Genomic DNA, 19,463 nt, shown 5'->3' on the forward strand with positions numbered 1-19,463 from the left:
ATACAGTAAAAAGTGCCTTAAAAGACAGAAATATAGCATCTGATAATATTGGAATGTTGACAGTTAACAGGATAATCTGGAGGAATATTGTTCATATGAAATTAGTAATGATGTAACTGTTCATGCAGTACTATCATATGATTCTGTACATCCCCCCTGAGGGTATATGTCAGGAATTTGATTATGGTAATTTTTTTTTTTATTCTAAATCTATAACTCATTCCATTCATCATCATGTTTGTTTGTTGTTTATATTCATGGTTTGTTTTTAGCTATTCAGTGCGTGTATCGCAATTTCATGTAACAGCTTCATTCTCATGTCGTACATTTTGACCCATAAATTTCAGCTAAAAAGAACAGGTATATTCAGGTAACAAGGTGTCACACCTTATTACTAAAATACTCTGGATTGGAGAAAAATATTGAAAGTTTTTTCACTTGGTTATACTATAAATTAAAGATACCAAGAAATTATATTCTTGGTTTCATTCTTTGTCCAAGTATAAGCAAACAAAGTTTGTACATGAAGACACTTCACAACTGGGCTACTTATCGTATCTACTTTTCTAAAGGTCTTCTCATTCTATGACAGATCCAGCACTCTCAAGTTCCCTCTGCCTCTCTCACACAAGGTGTTTAACGTAATTATCTATTAATAGGCAAATAAATTCCATTTCCTTCACACTGTGTAATCTTTCCTCCTTTCAGTCTTGTCCAAATAGTTCCTCCATAATTATTACTCAACTTGCTCTCATTGTGTTACAACCTCTGTCCAAAAAGAAACCGAACTTTTGATAGAAAATAAAACACAGGCCAGTTATAATTATTCAAATCTTTATTTCAATCAATATACTCCCCTCAGCTTCGATACAGCATCTGGCAGGGTCAATTAATTCGTTAAATGGGTTTTTTATATCAGTTTTTGGAATACTGTTGAGGGTCATGGTTACTGCCGTTCGAACGTTTTCAATGGTGTCGTATCTCTTTCCTTTCATTGGAAAATGAAGTCGGGGAAAGAGGAAGAAGTCACAGGGTGCTAAATCAGGTGAATATGGCGAGTGATCCAATACACAAACTTGGTTTTTGCTCAAAAACTGTCTCACAATGATCGAACAATGAGATGGTGCATTATCGTGCAAAAGTGACCAGCTGCCTGCATCACGATATTCATGCCGCACGCAACGAATTCTCGCTAACAATCACTTCAAAACTCACCACTGACCGTTTGGCCAGGCGGAACGAATTCTTTGTGGATAATGCCCTTGGAATCGTAGAAATAAATCAGCATTGTCTTTACTTTTGACTTCTCCAAGCGACTTTTTTTCAGATGCCCCTCTTCTAGTGGTCTGCACTCAGCACTCTTATGCTTTGTTTCAGGCTCATACTCAAAACACTACGTTTCACCACCAGTAATGATCGTTTCAAGGAAGTTTGAGTCCTTACAAGCGGTTTTAATGATGTCCTTGCAGTGTTCAATTCGATACATTTTTTGGTCGTCGGTCAATGTGTGGGGAAAAAATCGCGAATTCAATTTACTAAGGCCCAAACTCTCGGTCAAAATGTTGTGCACAGTTGATTTTCGAATCCCCATTTCATCTTCAATCAATCTCACTGACGATATCAGTTTTTTTTTTTTTTTTTGATGAAATCACACACTTTTTGGATGCTAACTTCGCTCAGTCCAGTTTTTGAATGGCCCAGATTTTCGTCGTCCTCAAGCATATCATGACCAATTGGAAATCGCTTAAACCACTCGTAAACTTAAGTACAGGATAAGCATTCATCGCCTTATGCTTTTTGAAGCATTTGATACATTTCAGTAAAACTTTTACCAAAACACATCAAATTTTTTAGTCGATCTCTGGCATGGGCAAGCAGGTTTTTTCTCCAGGAAACTCGGGTTTTTGTCCCGTAAACTCGAGAAAATCGACCGTAGAACCCACACTATTTCAGACATTAAAATGTTGTGTTAGGTTTAGGGACCACGAGATGGCAACACTTTTTGAGCCGGTAGGCTCAAAACGTGCTGCCATCTCGTGGTAATTAGTGATAGCCTTTGGCCAACTATCTCTGATTGGCTGCCAGTGGAGATTGAACTGCCCACTCAGTCTCCAAAAATTAGATAGGGCTAAAACTGCCTTGCCTACTCCCTATACAGGAATAAAAAGGCATTACCTGATATATATATATATATATATATATATATATTTTTTTTTTTTTTTTTTTTTTACATAGTAATAATAGCATAATAGCGAGTGCAGGCTTTCCATTTAAACATGTTCAAATATTTTTCACTAATGATAACAAACTAAAATGTTAAGATATTAACTGTTATTACTTTCTTTCTAGTTTTTTAGTTTATTCATGTTATTTCCTGATGAAGTGAAAGAAAGTATTTCATGAAACTAGTCGAAATAAAAAAAATACTTTATATTTGGCATCTTTGTTTGTGGCTTAATCTTCTTCTTCTGCAGCTTTTCCCACATAAGTAAGGTCACTGTTTGTAGTGAGTCTCCTCTACAACCTCCTGTCTTGTGCTGTAGCCACATCCAAGTTCTTCATCCTCAAGTTCTCCTCCACCACCATCTCCCTCTATCTCTTCTTGGGCTGCCCGCTCCTCCTCCTACCCTGTGCATCCATCTGCATGACCTTTCTTCCCACATCCTCCTTCCTCATCGCATGACCAAACCATCTCAACCTTGCCTCCTTTATCTTTGCTCCTAAGTTTGTAACTTTCACCATTCCCCTTACATAGTCATTTCTGAGACGACCCTTTCTGGTCACACTGCACATCCACCTAAGTATTCTCATCTCCATTACCTCCATCCTGCTGATGTTATTTTTCTTCAGGGCCACAGTTTCCATAGCATATGTCATAGCTGGTCTCACTACTGTGCTGTAGATTTTTGCCTTTTAGATTGATTGGCACCCTCTTATCGCATAGCACTCCAGCCATCTCTCTCCAGTTCCTCCATCCTGCTTGTATCTTGCATCACATTTCCTTCTCAGCCTTGCCATCCTCTTTCATTGTTGAACCTAAGTATCTAAAGTCAGTCACTGACCTTCCTGATGACATCGCCTTCCAGCTCTAGATCTGTTTCCTGGTTGCCATCCACTTTGCAACACATATACTCTGTCTTACTTCTGCTCAATCTCATACTTCTCTCTTCCAGTACTTTCCTCCAACTTTCCAGTTTGGCTGCCACTTCTCTTGATTCTGCATACAACATAGTCCAAGGTGTGTCTTTTCTCTCACCTCCTCCATCACAATATTAAACAGGAACAGACTTAATGCTGACTCTTGATGCAAGCCAAATGCCAGATAAAATATTTCTAGAATGAGAGTTTGGTTATTTGATAGTTGGATAACTGAGAGATTACCGTGTGTGTGTGTGTGTGTGTGTGTGTGTGTGTGTGTGTGTGTGTGTGTGTGTGTGTGTGTGTGTGTGTGTGTGTGTGTGTGTGTGTGTGTGATTTAGTGTTGGTGGTAGACAGACAGTTAAAGTTTAGAAGACATATAGCTAAGTTTTTTAGTTTATTCATGTTATTTCCTGATGAAGTGAAAGAAAGTATTTCATGAAACTAGTCAAAATAAAAAAATAAAAACTTTCTATTAGGCATCTTTGTTTGTGGCTTAATGCTGGATGAAATATTTCTAGAATGAGAGTTTGGTTATTTGATAGTTGGTTAACTGAGAGATTACTGTGTGTGTATATATATATGTGTGTGTGTGTGTGTGTGTGATTTAATGTTGGTGGTAGACAGACAGTTAAAGTTTAGAAGACATATAGCTAAGGTAGCTCATAAGATTACTTGGCGGCCATATACTTGTAACACACTAACAAGTAGAGATAAGGAAATTATTATTGCTCTTTATAGGGCCTTGATGCATCCACATCTGGATTACTGGGCTTAGGTCTGGTCTGGTCTCCTGGGTTTCTTGGGGATGAGGAAGTGGTCGAAAGGGTTCAGAGGTTAGTGACCAAGATGGTGAGTGGTCTGTGGAATGTTCTCAATGAGGATAGATTGAGGGTCCATGGACTACAGAAGTTTGTTGATATGCAAAAACTATGGGCTATGATAAAAACGTTTTTAAGTTTTATGGGATTCACGCAGGGGAAATGTTTCAACACTTGGCTAGAAGGGGACAGAACAAGAAGTCATCACTGGAAGTCGAGTAAAGGTATGGTTAATATGGGTGTGAGAACACAAATTATAACTGTAGTGACACACAGACATACACACACAGAATTAGAATCTTATAGAAACAAATCTGGATTGTAACAATAAAGGTGCTAATTGGTCTTAGAATGACTGTCTCCCAGAGATCTTTGGCAAATTAATACAGCCATGTTAAGGGTACAGGAGTTCCATAGCTGATTTTAAAAATAGTCTCTCAGACTTGTAACTTCTGTGTAGTACAGTTAGCTTCGTCCATTTAATCCTGCATAAAGGAATATTTAGAACATGGGCTGCCAGTCCCAACTTGCAGTCATGTTAGGTTAGGTTAGATTATTTTGTAAATTTTTTCTTCAAAGCAAATGTTAACCAGTCTACCAGTCTGTTCAAAGTTACCCAACCTGTAGGCACGAGAAAATTTATACATTCTTGGATATGTAAGAGGATGTGTGTTGATCCTTAGGAGAATGGATGAAAGTAGCTAGCTGATAATTATATTTGTGGAGAACTTTAGCTGCCTTTTAAGATATACTTTGAACTTAAAGGTATGGAATTGTTTTTGTGTGATCTTGTGTGTTTTAGGATTGATGGTGTGAGTATGCAGTATTTTATTTTATGGGAATAGTAGCCATTGGCTTGTTGTGAAGGTATCCAGCTCTGTCATTAGAACAAATAGCCCTGTCTCAGTGTGTAAGTGTTTTGTGGATGCCATACTGCTGGGATGTGTGATGTGATTGTGTAAGTTCCCTCCAGTAAGTGTGGGTTTTCTATATACAGAGAAGGATAATGAACCATTTGGTAGTTGTGTCACTAATGTGTCTATGAAAAGGAGACAGTTTATTTTTCTGTGAAGTGTATTTTTGGATGCTAACACATTAGATACATTTTAGCACATTTGCCCAACCAACATTCAAAAATACCTGTTTACCAGTTATCTTAATCAATCCTTTAGTCTAATTCCACAATCCTTATATTTATTATCTTTGCATAAATACAAAACATTTAGTAGAGATCTGTTTTTGTATTGTTAGGAAGTTGCTTTTAAGTTAGAACCGATGTGTTGAATTTATGCTGAATTTTTTTTCTCTAAGGCTTTTTTATATTATTAAAAAGCAAATTAATTAAAAAATGAGATTATGAATAAATCTTGCATAAAAAATTTGAATCTTTACTCATTATTACAGATGTCCTTAGAAGAACTTATGGAAGTAACTGTAGAACTGCAAAAGAATGTTCAAAAGAACAAAGCTTCTAGGAGTCAACTTGCTCATGTTAGTATATTTGATCGTCAACTTGAGAAAATTACCAAAATGATAGAAGCTTCTACTGAGGAACTTAGAGAACAGATTGAGCTCAGAAGTAGGTGAAAATTTAAAAAGGTTTAATGTTTTTCAATAAGAAATCTTTAACTTATTGTTAAAAGTGAATAGAGCTTTATTCATTTATCCTCATTTTGCTTTAAGCTTGTTACTTTTATGATACCTAAATGTACACAAAACGTCCATCAATTTTTTTGTTTTTTTTCTCTCTCTGTCATTTGGTCTTTTTTTTTTTTTTTTTTTTTTGTATTTGGTTTCCAGTTTATTCCTGATTTAACCATTCTTTTTGAGTCCGTTCTGTTAATATCAGAATCAAAATATCAGCAGTATCAGAATGTATACCTAACATCAGAAGAATGAATCAGGTAAAGAGTTAGATGGATGAATGGCATCATTAAGCAAGAGTTGCAGAGCAGTGCTTAAATGGAGGTGCATGTAAAGAAAAAGTGATTGGCATGCACATGAGCAGTACAAGGCAAAGGTGAGGAGGGGGCCCTCTGTGGTAAGAAAGGGCAAATCTAATTATAAGAGAAAGCTGGCTAATGAGGCCAAAGGAAATTCTAAAGAGTGTTTTGATATGTGGCAAGTAAAAGGAGGAATGACTGTGTAAGGATGACTTTAAAAAGTGCAGATAGTGGGGAGGTAACAGAACCAAACCAAATGGTTGAATTACAGAGTGATGAGCATTTTGCAAGGGTGTATCATATAGATGGTGATGTTTCGATGCCAGATGTGACATTGACTGATGGGAGAATAGAGGTTGAAGAAATGGAGGTGCTTAAATTGCAGAACCTCATTGCGAACGCAGTGATAGAATTAGATGACATATTTGCCCGCGTGTTATGAGAATGTTCAAGGGAATTATCTTCTCTGGCCAAGCTATTTAAGCCTCAGCACTGGGAAGGTGCCAGTAGAGAGTGGAAAGAGGGCAAAATAGTCTCACTGTATAAAGAAGGGAACCAAGACAGAAGTAAATTATAGGCTAATCAGCGTCTCAGAAGTGGTTGTTAAGATTTTGGAGAAATTAGTGAAAGATGGTTCAGGACTAGGTGGATAGGAATATGATACTCTTTAAGGGACAACATGGTTTTGTGAAGGGTAGGTCCTGCCTTAGTAATTTGCTTACTTTTTTTATAATAAAGTGACAACAGAGTTAAGGGAAATGTTCAGTGATATTGCCTGACTTTGCAAAGGCATTTTACAAGATTCCATATAGAATTTACTACATAAATTGGAGTAAATGGAGATGGACATGAATCTGGTGATTTGGATTAGAGGGTGTGCTGATAACTGATATCAAAGAATAGTTTATGGAGGAGTTGTCCATAAACTATTATAGAAAGTTCAATAGAAAGCAAGTGACCACTGGCATACCACGGGGTATAGTACTTGGTCCTCTGTTGTTCAATTTGTACATCAGTGATATAGGAAATGATTTGGCAGGAAATATTCAGTTGTTTGCTGATAATGATGCAAAACTGGAAATAGCGATGGTAAATATATGTGATCATAAAGGATGACTTAAATGGACTATCAGTATGGGCAAAGATAAATAAATGGCTGCCAGTTTAATGTGGCCTAGTGTAAGGTGATGCACTTCAGGAAGAAGAGATCACAAGCTGTGCACTATATTGATGGAACTGAACTGCAAGAAATTGATGAGGCCAGAGACTTGGGAATAATTGTGGATAGACAGTTGAAGCATAGAGGGTATATTGCAAAGGTAACTAAAACAGCTCATTAGATTACATGGTTGTTGAAGAATGCACTAACAAGCTGGGATAGAGAGATTATTGTTCCTCTATGTAAGGCTTTAATGAGTCCACATCTGGACTACTGTGCATAGATCTGGATACCTGGATTCCAAGGAGATGAAGAAGTGGTGGAGAGCATCCAGAAGTGAGCAACAGAGATTGTGACAGGTCTAAGGAATGCTCCATATGAAAATAGCTTGATGATCTGTGGGCTTCAAAAACCAACTGATAAACAAAAAAAAGAGCAGACATGATAGAAGTATATAAAGGGTTTTATATGATTGGCACTGAAGACTTTTTTCAGTTCTTGGCAGGAAAGGAGTAAACAAAGGGTTACCAGTGAAAATTGTGTAAGAGTGTGGTTAGCAAATGTATTGGGACTAGATTTTTTGCTTGGAGGGTGGTGACTGGGTGAAATGGATTTGCCAGAAATGGTTGTGAGTGCTTTGTCAGTGAATGATTTTAAGGAGAGGTATAATAGATATTGTGAATAATGGCTTTCATGCGATGAGTTTTGTTACTCCATGGAGATTACTGTATTATAAAAATAATGTTTATTCTATTTTGATTTCTTTTTTTCTTCATTCATTTCTTGGTTTTGACATTCTTCATAAATCTTTTCATTTTTTTTTCTATAAAATTTTGCTTAACTGTTTGTCATAATGTTTTCATTTCACATGCCCAAGTTAATATTTGATTGAATATTGAATATTCGATTTTGGTGTCGAGGCTAGCTGGTGAACGGACGTGCTATCGGAGAGCTCCTGAGAGATTTGTGTTTTTTGTTGATTTATTGGTGTTTTGGATTCAATTTAATGGACTTAAGTGTTTAATTTTGGTATATTATTAGAGCTTTATTAACGTGGTTAGTGTACTAAAGTGTTTTATAACATAATCTATGTCGGGAAGTCGCCGCTAGATGAATTCGTAACGAGTAGTGTTCGTGCAAGCGCCAGATAAGATAAGTATCATTTTCAGTTATCGATACAAATTACTTAATATTGTGTAGTTTTGTTTTGTTTGCCTTGCGTATTTTAGTGCGTCTATTTTTGGTGTGTTATAACGTTTAATTTGACAAAACACGTTACAGATAAATATGGCACCTGTGCGTAGGAAAATGGCGGCCAGTAATGAAGGTTCGCCATCGTTATCAAAGAACGGTAGCATAAAAGAAATGAGTCAGTGTACTAGCTGTGAAATGTATGCTTTGCGGAGTGCGGTCGGAGTGTGGTTAGATGATGATAAAGGATTGAATGTGTGTAGAAAATGTAGGGAGAATGCGGAATTGAAGTGTATTTCGGATCGTGAGTGTGATATTTTTGTCAACCTTCAGAATGAAGGAAATAGGGATATGACAAGAAACGGCAAGGTTGTACATGAAAATTGTGAGAGTGTGAACGTAGAAAGTGTGAATGATAGTATAAATGGTTTCTCAGAGAACAAAAAAGATGAGATAGATGCATTGAGTGAGATCGCGTTGTTGAATAGTGCGATAGAAAGAGGAAAACAGCAGCTAGAGTGCATGAACAAAAGTAGACTGAATGAACCAACCAATAATAAAAGGTATGACAGGAAAAATAGACGTATGAATGTGAACATGAACAAAATGAAGGATAGAGTGCTGTATGGAGACTCGTTAGTACGAGGTGTGTTAGTAGAGGATTTGACAAAATCGTACCAACCTGGTGTGACCATAAAGGACGTAACTGCGTCTATTAGAGAGCAAAAGGAAAAGGTGAAAGAAATGATTGTTGTGGCAGGTACGAATGATTTGAAAGGAGATAAAATGGAAATGATAGAAGACCTGAATGAATTGTTTGAGGTAGCAAAAGAAAAGAGTGAGAGAGAATGATTAGTCTTTTGCCACGGTATGACAGTGAAATGTTTAAAAGGAGGGCTATAATTGCAAATGACTTTATGCGTGGGTTATGTATGACGAGTGGTGTGGAATTTGTGGATGTGTGGAGTGAGTTTGATGGGCGAAAGGATCTATATAAGATGGATGGCTTGCATTTAAATGGTTACGGTGTAAGAAGACTTGAGAAAGTGTTGCTGAATGTAGTGGATGTGCAAATTCAGGGAAACTAGATTTGTTAGGGGGGGAGGTAGAGATACAGTCCTTATGGAGGCAGTTGAATGTAAGAATGAATATAATATGCCAGAGCAAATAAGGACAACAAATCAGAGTGGGATAGTTAATATAAGGCATCAAGGTAGGGTTGGGGCTAATGGGGGTCTTAAATTCATGTACACTAATACTAGGAGTATTAGGAACAAGAAGGAAGAGTTTTTGGCCATGGTTGGCACTTCCAGACCACAGGTTATAGGTATTAGTGAAACATGGCTGACTGTAGATGATATAACTAGTGGGATTGAATGTGATGGGTATAGTGTGTTCAGGAATGACAGAGAGAATAAAATGGGGGGAGGAGTATTGTTGATGATAGCTGATGAGCTCCAGCCAAGGAGAATAGAAGTTGAATTGCAGGATAGAGAAAAGAGCACATTTGAGGCCATTTGGTGTGAGATTGTGGCTAGCAGAACTAAATATACAATTGGGTGCTGCTATAGACCAGGTGATGGAAAAGATGGTGGTGACAGTATGCACAAGCAAATAGAAGAAATGGGTGGAAGGATGGTGATTATTATGGGAGATTTCAACTATGGTTGAGGACACACGGGTGGAAGGAACTGGATTTTATGCGGTTATTAAGGGATAACTATCTGCAACAGCATGTAATGGAAAATACTAGGGGTCAGAGAGTGCTTGACCTAGTAATTACATCTGAGGATTTGGCTGTAACAAATATGACCACATTGCCACCAATCAGTGAGAGTGATCATAGGGTCTTAACTTGGGAGGTGGCTAAAGGTGTAGAATTTTCAATTAAGACAGGGTACATGTAGAATTATCGGGCTGGAAAGTATGACAAGCTTAGGAGTTTGATTGGTTCAGTGCCATGGCATGTACAACTGCAAGGACTAGAAGTTGATAGTGTATGGGAGTCAGTTAAGAAGTGTTTGCATGAAGCAATGGCTGACTATATACCTAGAGTCCGAATAATAAATCAAGTAGAAGTTAAATGGATGAATAACACCATTAAGCTTGAGCTGCAAAAAAAGAAACAACCATGGAGGGAATTTAAGGAGAAAGGTGACCGGCAGGCACATGAACGGTATAAAGCGCAGGCCAGAAAGGTAACGAGTGTGGTAAGAAAAGCAACAATGGATTACAAAAGAACATTGGCCATGCAGGCTAAAGAGAATCCTAAACAGTTTTTTAGATATGTAGCAGGTAAAAGGAAAAATGTACATGGCAGAATGATGTTAAAGAATGCCGATGGTAGGGAGGTAACTGAATCAGTTGATATAGTTGAGTTACTGAGTGAGCACTTTGCAAGTATATATCATCCAGGTGGTGACATTGCAGAACGAATAAACCAGTAGATTATACTGGAATTGTGGTGAATGAAGTGGACGTGAGTAGTCTATTGCATAACCTCAATGTCAATTCATCCGTGGGATTGGATGGTATACCAGCTCGTGTTGTACGAGAAGCAGCTAAAGAATTGTCAGTACCCTTGACCATTTTGTTTAATTTGAGTCTCGGATCTGGGTTAGTCCCGAGCGGGTGGAAAGAGGGGAAAATAGTTCCACTGCATAAAGGTGGTTCCAAGACTGCTTGTAAATTACCGACCGATTAGTATATCAGGAATCATTGTCAAGGTCTTAGAGAAAATAGTCAAGAGGAAAATACAAGATTGGATAGAAGAAAATGGGATACTGTATCGGGGACAGCATGGTTTTGTGAAGGGTAGGTCATGCCTCAGTAACTTGCTCACGTATTATAACACAGTGACGGCTGAACTGGATAAGGGTAATGGGTTTACGGTGATTCTACTGGACCTTTGCCAAGGCCTTTGACAGGATTCCACATGGAATTCTAATCAGTAAATTGCAGCATATGGGAATGGACATAGGGTTGGTGAGATGGATAGGAGGGTGGTTGACGGGGAGATATCAGAGAGTGGTTTACTCGGGAGTAGAGTCCACAAGACAACCTGTGACTAGTGGTGTGCCACAAGGTTCTGTTCTTGGACCACTGCTGTTTAATTTGTTCATAAATGATATAGGAAAGGATCTGAGAGGAACAGTTCATTTGTTTGCGGATGATGCGAAGTTGGGTAGGGCAATAGTGAATGCAGATGACGTCAAAATTTTGCAGGATGATTTGGATAGATTGGAGGTCTGGGCTAAGGAAAATGGATGTCAGTTTAGTGTGGCAAAATGTAAGGTTATGCATTTTGGGGTGAAAAGATTGGCGGCAGTTTACTGCATTGGTGGAACCCTGCTCCAGGAAATTGATGAGGCACGAGATTTAGGAGTGTTGGTAGATAAGGAATTGAAATTTAGGGGGACACATTGCAAAAGTGACCAAAACAGCTCATCAAATCACTTGGTTGCTGAAGAATACGTTGACAAGCAGGTTATTGTTCCTCTCTATCGGGCCATGATAAGACCCCATCTAGGCTACTGTGCTCAGATTTGGTCACCTAGGTTTCTTCTTGATGGGGAGGAGGTGGAGAGGATCCAGAGGCGAGTGACCAAGATGATAGCAGGTCTGTGGAATGAACCGTATGAGAACAGGTTGAGGATTTGTGGGTTGCAAAAATTGGTTGATAGGCGGAGGAGGGGAGTATGATTGAGACATTCAAATTACTGAAGGGTTTCTATAAAATTAATTCAGAAGTATTTTTGAGAACAGGGCTGGTTGTGGGAGGACTAGGGGACATCCATGGAAACTGGGCAAAAGTGTGGTTAGTAAAGGTGTTAGAGCTGGGTTCTTTACTTTTAGAGTAGTGAATGAGTGGAATGCGCTCCCTGAGTCTGTGGTGGATGCTCTGACAGTGAATGAGTTTAAGGCGAGGTATGATAGATACTGTATGAATGTCAAATAGTTGTGATGAATATGATTTGGGGCCTCCCTCGATGAGTCTAATGACTCCCTGGAGTTGCCCGTAATAATAGTAATAGTAATAATAATATTGGTTAGACTACTGATTTATAGATTCCTTCTTTTGTAAGATCTTTGTTTTTCCATATAGTTTTATTTAAATGTCCTAATATTTTATGCTTTATGGATTGTTCTTTTACTTCATTTTATTTTATATTTGCTCTGGTAAGTTATTCCTAGGAATTTAAATTTCATTACTTGGTCCAATATTTCTTTGTTAGGTTCCAGTTTACATCTTATTAGCAATTTTGTAGTTACCATTGTTTTTTATTTCTCTGATATTTTTATGTCTGTAGAATTTCTTGAGCAAAGATAAATTTTAATTTTTTGAATACTTTTGAAGACATTTATGCATTTTGCTGAAAATTTGTATAATTAGTGATACTGAGTCTAAATGTGTATTAATTATCGAGATTTTTTAGTAGGTTTGTAAAGAATTTTTGTATAGAAGTTAATGAAGGTAAAAATGATAGTAAGAACAACCGCAAAAATTGAGTGCGTTGAGCAGTGTTGATTTTACCAAGATGGTTGTTTGTTGTAGGTATAAGATGTATGTGTGGGCAAAAGTGTTTGTTGAATGATTAAACAAGAGAAGTGAGGGGTCTAAGAAAGTGTGATATATTAGGGACTGCAATGATTTGAATGTGCAGTTAGAATTGAAGGAAATACAGGAAGATGATTTTATTATTATTATTATTATTACCTCAAGATCTCATGGAGTCAAAGACTCATCTGAGAGGTCCTTTTATCACACACACTGCTTATCATACCTTGTTTTAAACATACTCAAACTCCTTGCAGACACCACATTCTCAGCAAGGCATTCCAATCATTTACAACTCTGCACGAAAAAAAATGCCTCTCATACCCTCTTTATAATTTCCAGGGAGGACCTCTGGTTCTCCCCTGATCTCTCACTATTTTCTGTAGAACTTCTCCAGCATTCATCCTATAACAGCCCCTTACCAACTTGTAGGTTCTATCATATCTCTCCCTCTTCCTCCTGTCCACCAGACTCTGCAAATTACATCTTCTCAATCTTTCCTCATACTTGACATTCCATAGGTCAGAAACTACCGTAGTCAGTCACCACTGGACTCTTTCCAACATCTCTTCATCCTTTTGAAAACCAGGTGACCATATCTTGGCGCAATAGTCCATGTGTGGCCTAATCAAAGCCTTATACAACAGAACAAGAATCTCCCTACTTCTACACGTCAGTGTCCTCTGCATCATTCCCAGAAGCCTTTGTGTTGTCTTCACAATTTTGGCTATGTGTCCCTTAAATTTCAGATCCTTATCCACTATCACCCCCAGATCTCTTATTTTCTCCACCTCCAACAATATATCCTCACCAAGCATAAATTCTGCATCCCATCTTTGTTTTCCGAATTTTAAAACCTTACATTTTGCAACATTGAACTCATATCCCCATTTCTGTGCCCAATCACTAAATTAATTCAAGTCTTCTTGTGATGCCAATGCCACAACATCTTCACTACTCTTCATGGTTCGTCCCAACTTTGCATCATCTGCAAACAACTGAATAGCTCCATCCAAATCTTCACCAATATCATTATTATACAAGTTAAACAGTAATAGCCCTAAAACAGACCCTTGAGGCACTGCACTAGTGACTTTCCTTTTCCTGGATATCGCTCCCCCATACACAACTTGTTGATCCCTATCAGATAGCCAGTCTCCAATCCAATGCACCAATCTAATATCCAACCCCATCTCTAGTTTGACTGTCAACTTATCATGAGGTACTCTATCAAAAGCCTTTGCGAAATCCAAGTATATTACTGTGTATCCTTCTCCTCTGTCCAAGGAAGCAGTCACTTTATTGTAATAAGTAAGTAGATTACTAAAACATGATGTTAAATCTGGTGTCAGACAAGGATGTATATTCAAGTTAAACAGTAATAGCCTTAATATGGATATGGATCACATTATGGAGGAAAGTGATATTAAACCTGATATCAAAATTGGAAATGTTAATGTCAGCTGTTTGCGTTATGCGGACAATGTTATACTTGTAAATAAATCCGCTACAAGTTAGCAAGCTTCCCTGACTAAATTGAATAATTGTAATAGATATGGTATAAAGGTTAGCAATAACAAGACAAAGACAATGAAAATAGGCAGAAGCAGTGAAACATTTCAACTACTCATGCACAATTTTTAGTGAAGATAGTAAATTAAATATGGAAATAGACAACAGAATCAACAAAGCTGGTATAGGAGGAAGTCAACTGAATAAATTTATATGGAATAAGAGAGAAATTAGTCAAAACACTAAATTAGCTTTATACAAGACAGTGTTCAAACCAATTTTAACTTATGGATCTGAAAGCTGGGTCAGAAGTAAAACACTTGATCAAAGACTAGAGACCGCAGATATGAGAGTCCTGAGAAAGATTAGGGGCATGAACAGATGGCATCAATGGTAATATCATATGGGGATATTAGATAAGAACTTGACATTTTCAGCATCCAGGAATGCGTTTCAGAACTAATCTCAGGTAGTATGGTCACTTAAACAGAAATGGAAAGGAAAGATTAGCAAACAAGTGTTTTCTGTCAGGTTGGCAGAAAAATGACCCAGAGGAAGACCAAGATATAGGTGGATTGATATGGTAAAAAGTGCCTTAGAAGATAGAAATATAAGATCTGATAATGTTGGAGTCTTGACATGTAGCAGAATGATTTGGAGGAAAATTGTAGATAGGATGTTAGTAATGATGTACATTTTTCATGTAGTACTATCATATCCTGTACACCCCTTGAGTGTACATATCAGGAATTTGATGATGATGATTTGAATGAAAGTCATGAATGAGAAGTGAAGAATACTAGGGGAAAGGCAAAAGGTAAGTGATGGGTGTAAGACTGAGAATGTTAGCTAGAAGAAGAGTTAGCATAAGAATATGAGCACAGAGAATGCAATAGTGAATATGAAAATGATTGAACATGATTGTGGAAGGAGAAGTAAGCCTGACTGATGGTGCAAGAGCTTGTGCAACTGCAAAAATGGAAAAAAGCCTGACTGAGGAGAAATAGTAGGAACAAATGCTGGAATGCAAGAATTGAAATTAAATGATTAAGATTAAGGAATGAGATGTGACATATACAAAATGAAATTAGATGTATTGTGGATATGAATGGAGAAATGCCAAAAAATGAAATGAAAGATGGATGAGAAAAACAAGTAACAAATGACTCATTTGGCACTGTATGAAGATCCTATTAAAAAGGTGTGGTGGATGAAAAGGTGCACAAGGAGATTTTATTGTGCATAGGGAAAATGTGGGAATGGATATCAGGAGATTATTGAAGAGAGTAAAAAACAACAGTTGGAAGAGTAGTTTGTGTGTTGCCCCAGTATGATAAGGGTTTGCAGTGGAGAGCAAAAATCTTGAATGGAATGTTAGCAGAAATGTGTGAAGAGAAAGGAATGCAGTTGGTGAATGTGTTGAATGAGTTCGAGGGATGAATGGAACTGTATGTGTGATGGACTGCATCTGAATATTGTTTGAGTGAGTCACCTGGAAAGGCTGCTGGAGGGAAGTGTAATCAGTGATGCAAACAAGGGATCAGTGGAAGTCAGAGCTGATGCAAATGAACAGAAGAGTGGGCTAGATAAGACCAGTGTGAATGGAGATGAGAATGTGAGAACAGGAATGCAAATTGCACAGGGTAGGCTAGAGTGGGCAGGAAGACAGTGTAAGGAGAGTGGATTCTGAAAGCAGTAATTAATGCATGTATGGCAATGGTCAGCATAGGAATTGAATGGCCTGGAATACAAGGGGGGTTGAGTCTTATAAGGCTTATATATTGGCTATTTGTAACTGTATTTTTTAAGGAAATGTAAACTAATATAGTAACTAAAATTTAATTTCCAGTGTTTCGGCAAAGTCAATTTGCCATCATCAGAGATCCCAATATAATATGATATGTGTACACAGGCACTACACTAAGTAATGAGGCTGAAGCATATCATCTGAGAGTAAGCCTCAAGTCCTAAATAGGATCCTCTAGTGGGAGTCCTTGGCTGTTGGGTAGAAGTATGGAGCAGGAGAGCTTCCAAAATATAAGACAGTTTCAAGGAAAAGCATCTTCTTTTTTGGCATTTTAGTTCCAGACAGTCCTGGTGTCTGCCGCTCGGACAATTTTCTTCCACTTATTTCTATCTTGGGCATTCCTCCTTTCCACTCCAGCTTCTTCCATATCCCTTTTGATGTTTCCCACCATCTTTTCCTAGGTCTTCCTTTTTTTTTCTTACCCATCACTTCCATTGTTGTGACTCTCTGTGTCTTCTCCATACATGGCTGTCTCACCTCAATCTACTTTTTCTCACTTTGTTGCTAATTTTTCTAACCCCGATCTCCTTCCTTATATCTTTGTTCCTCCTATGCTCTTTCCTTGATGTTCCATTTATCCATCTTAGCATCCTCATCTCTGTTCTTTCCAATTGTTTCTCCTGATTTCTCTTTGTTGCCCATGTCTCTGCTCCATACAATAAGGCCGATCTAATGGCTGATTTATATATACTTGTTTTTACTTTTTTTGGTGCATTTTTGTCACATATCACTCCTGGCATCCCCTTCCATTTAGTCCGACCTGCCTTAATTCTTTCTCTGACTGCCAAGTTACATGTGTCCTCTCTCTCTCTCTCTGTATGTGTGTGTGTGGTTGATCTCAGGTACCTAAAATGGTCAACTTCTTTCAAGATACCACCTTCTCTATACTTCATACTAATTTCTTCATGTCCTTCCCTCTCACTAACCATTACTGCAGTTTTCTTAATATTTATCTTGAGACCAGCATCCTTCAAGGAAAAAGTCTTGCGTATTTACATTTGCTGCAATGGATTAGAGTAGCAGTCTTCCAGTGTATCCTATGGTCAGCAAGTTCTGAGGTGACCGTAGTAGTGCAAATGGATATAGTCCTTATGTTCAGAAATTCTGGTATTGGCTTTCCTGCTTGTTTGGCCATAGTAGGATTGTTTACAACTACGAGGGACCTGGTAAACACCTGAAAGGTATAGGAACTGTGGCTGGTCTTTGATGGGTAGGAGGGATGCTAACTTTTTGTATGGTCTGTAAGTAGTTGGAAGGTTGTCCTTTTTTTAGGATTTTAGTTAGTTTTTAGATGTGCCTTGGATGGTGATAGCTTTAGTGTGGTCTCTATTCTTGAGAAGGGAAGTGGGTGTTTTTTTTTTGTTTTTTTTTTAATATTGTGGGAATTGTAGCTATTGGTTAAAAAGGTTTTGTGAATGTGGTCAAGTTCCATGGAGAGAGAGAGCACTATTATTTATATTAACTAATTTAGTCCTGTTATATAAAGTTTTAATAATCCCGTACTATTGAGAGAGAGATGACTGTGTGAATGTATCTACCAGTATGTGTGTGTGTGGGGGGGGGGGGGGTAGAATTGTAAACAGAGAATGCCAGGGATCCATTAGGCAAGTGTGTAATTGAAGTGTCTACGAAGGGGAGACTGTTGTTATTTTCTTTTTCTAATCTGAATTGGATCCTGGGATGCTGATTGTTTAGATGTCTTATAAATTGTTGAAACCATTTAGGTCATGTGGCCAAGGAGAACACATCATCAACAAAGCATAACCAAACAGTGGGTTTATGTGGGGGCAGAGTGTGGAGCTTTCTCTTCAGATGTTTATCATGTAATCAGTTGGGGGAGGAAAGGGGGTGGGGAAGAAAGTGAAGAGCCCATGGTTGTCCCCTCTTTTTTTTTGACTAAAGACTTTCCTTGCCAAATGACCAGTCACAGTCTCTCTAGATCTGCTAGGTGTTTACCAGGTCCTTTGTAAACTATCTTACTATGACCAAACAGGTAGGAAAACCGACATCGTGATTGAGATAGCATCAGAGAATAAGGAGAATGAATTTCTCCACTTCTTAACAGACAACAGTTAGAAGATATGTAATGGAGGATGTACGAGGGTTAAGAGTCTTAGATCTGGTTATATGATCAGAGAATGTGATCGTGAATGGAGTGGATAATTCCCCCCCCCCCAGGTGGTGAGAATTAAATTCTGTTTTAATCCTTTTTGAGTGTTGTAAAAAATCCATTAAGCCTTCAACATGAAGAAAGACAATGAAAATAGGCAGAAGCATTGAAAGTATCAACTGCATTGGGAATGGAGAACCTATAGAACAGATGTGGACAAGTTCTTCGGTAATAAGAGCCGCATATAATACATTTTTAAATGTTCAAAAGCTGCAGAAAATATTATTTTAAAATTGTATTTATAAATAATAAAAAATACAACTATATAGTAGTCGTACTCACCAAATAAGAATATGTTTAATCTCTACTCGTTGAAGGCTTTGATTGAGTCTTCGTTTGTGCAGTTAATAGTTTAAAATATGGCTGGTAGGATATCAAAGCAGTTCTAAGAAGCTCAGTGATGTTGCTGTTAGTGAGGATAGCACGATTTTTTGACTTCACAAATTTCATTACAGAGAAGAGATTCACAGCAGTAAGTTGTCCGAAAAACAGAGTATTCGGAAACCAGTTTGCTGAAGATTGGGATACTTTGCTTCTGGAATTTGTTTCCAAAAGTCAGTTACAGATGAGTTTTTATGTACTAGCTTCAAACCCACATCTTCCTGCAGCTCAATAAACTCTGTCTCTATTGAAGCAATATCCGTGGTAAAAGGTGCAACAACAGGACATTCATCGTTGATGACATCAATCACAAAAGGATTCACAAGAAATTCAAAACATGCCTTTAACTTTTTTTAGTTTCTCAAAATCATTATTAAGTGTTTCTAAGGTTCCTTTGTATTGTTTCAGTTAAAATCGTCCTCCCATTGTTGGTTAAACACTCTTATTTCTTGTTTGTATTTCCTTTTTATACTCTTCTGATGCTCAGTCATTTTAAACAAAGATTTTATAACTTTCACTAAAATCAATCTTAATTATTTATTAATCAGAAAAGTACTTATCTACACTAAAATTCACTAGTTATGTTCTGCTACTACCACAAGCACATAACTTATGTGCACCTCATGAAAAGTGATGATGCAGAGTCCAGGCAACAGAGGCGGTGGGTAATGCAGCGATCATAGTAGTCACTTTTGGAACTAATTTTGACAAGAGCAACACAGACCATAAAATGTCGAAACACGTTTTACCAACCAAATATGATAATAAAATCCACATTAACAT

At 37.7% G+C, this 19,463-nt stretch overlaps 1 protein-coding gene across 2 annotated transcripts in view; it reads left to right on the forward strand.

Annotated features, from left to right (window-relative positions):
* The window catches only part of LOC150107094 (ankyrin repeat domain-containing protein 27-like), a 515,355-nt gene that overhangs the window by 451,465 nt on the left and 44,427 nt on the right, over positions 1–19,463 (forward strand). For both annotated transcript variants that reach the window (XM_090390995.1, XM_090390996.1), the window contains one exon: positions 5,364–5,538. In XM_090390995.1, the coding sequence (XP_090247121.1) occupies positions 5,364–5,538 (175 nt within the window). The remainder of the gene's footprint in view (positions 1–5,363; positions 5,539–19,463) is intronic.

The sequence above is a fragment of the Typopeltis vanoorti genome, chromosome 4, assembly GCF_054136105.1.
Source record: "Typopeltis vanoorti isolate ZY-2024b chromosome 4, IOZ_Tvanoo_1.0, whole genome shotgun sequence".
In the NCBI taxonomy this organism is placed as follows: Eukaryota; Metazoa; Arthropoda; class Arachnida; order Uropygi; family Thelyphonidae; genus Typopeltis; species Typopeltis vanoorti.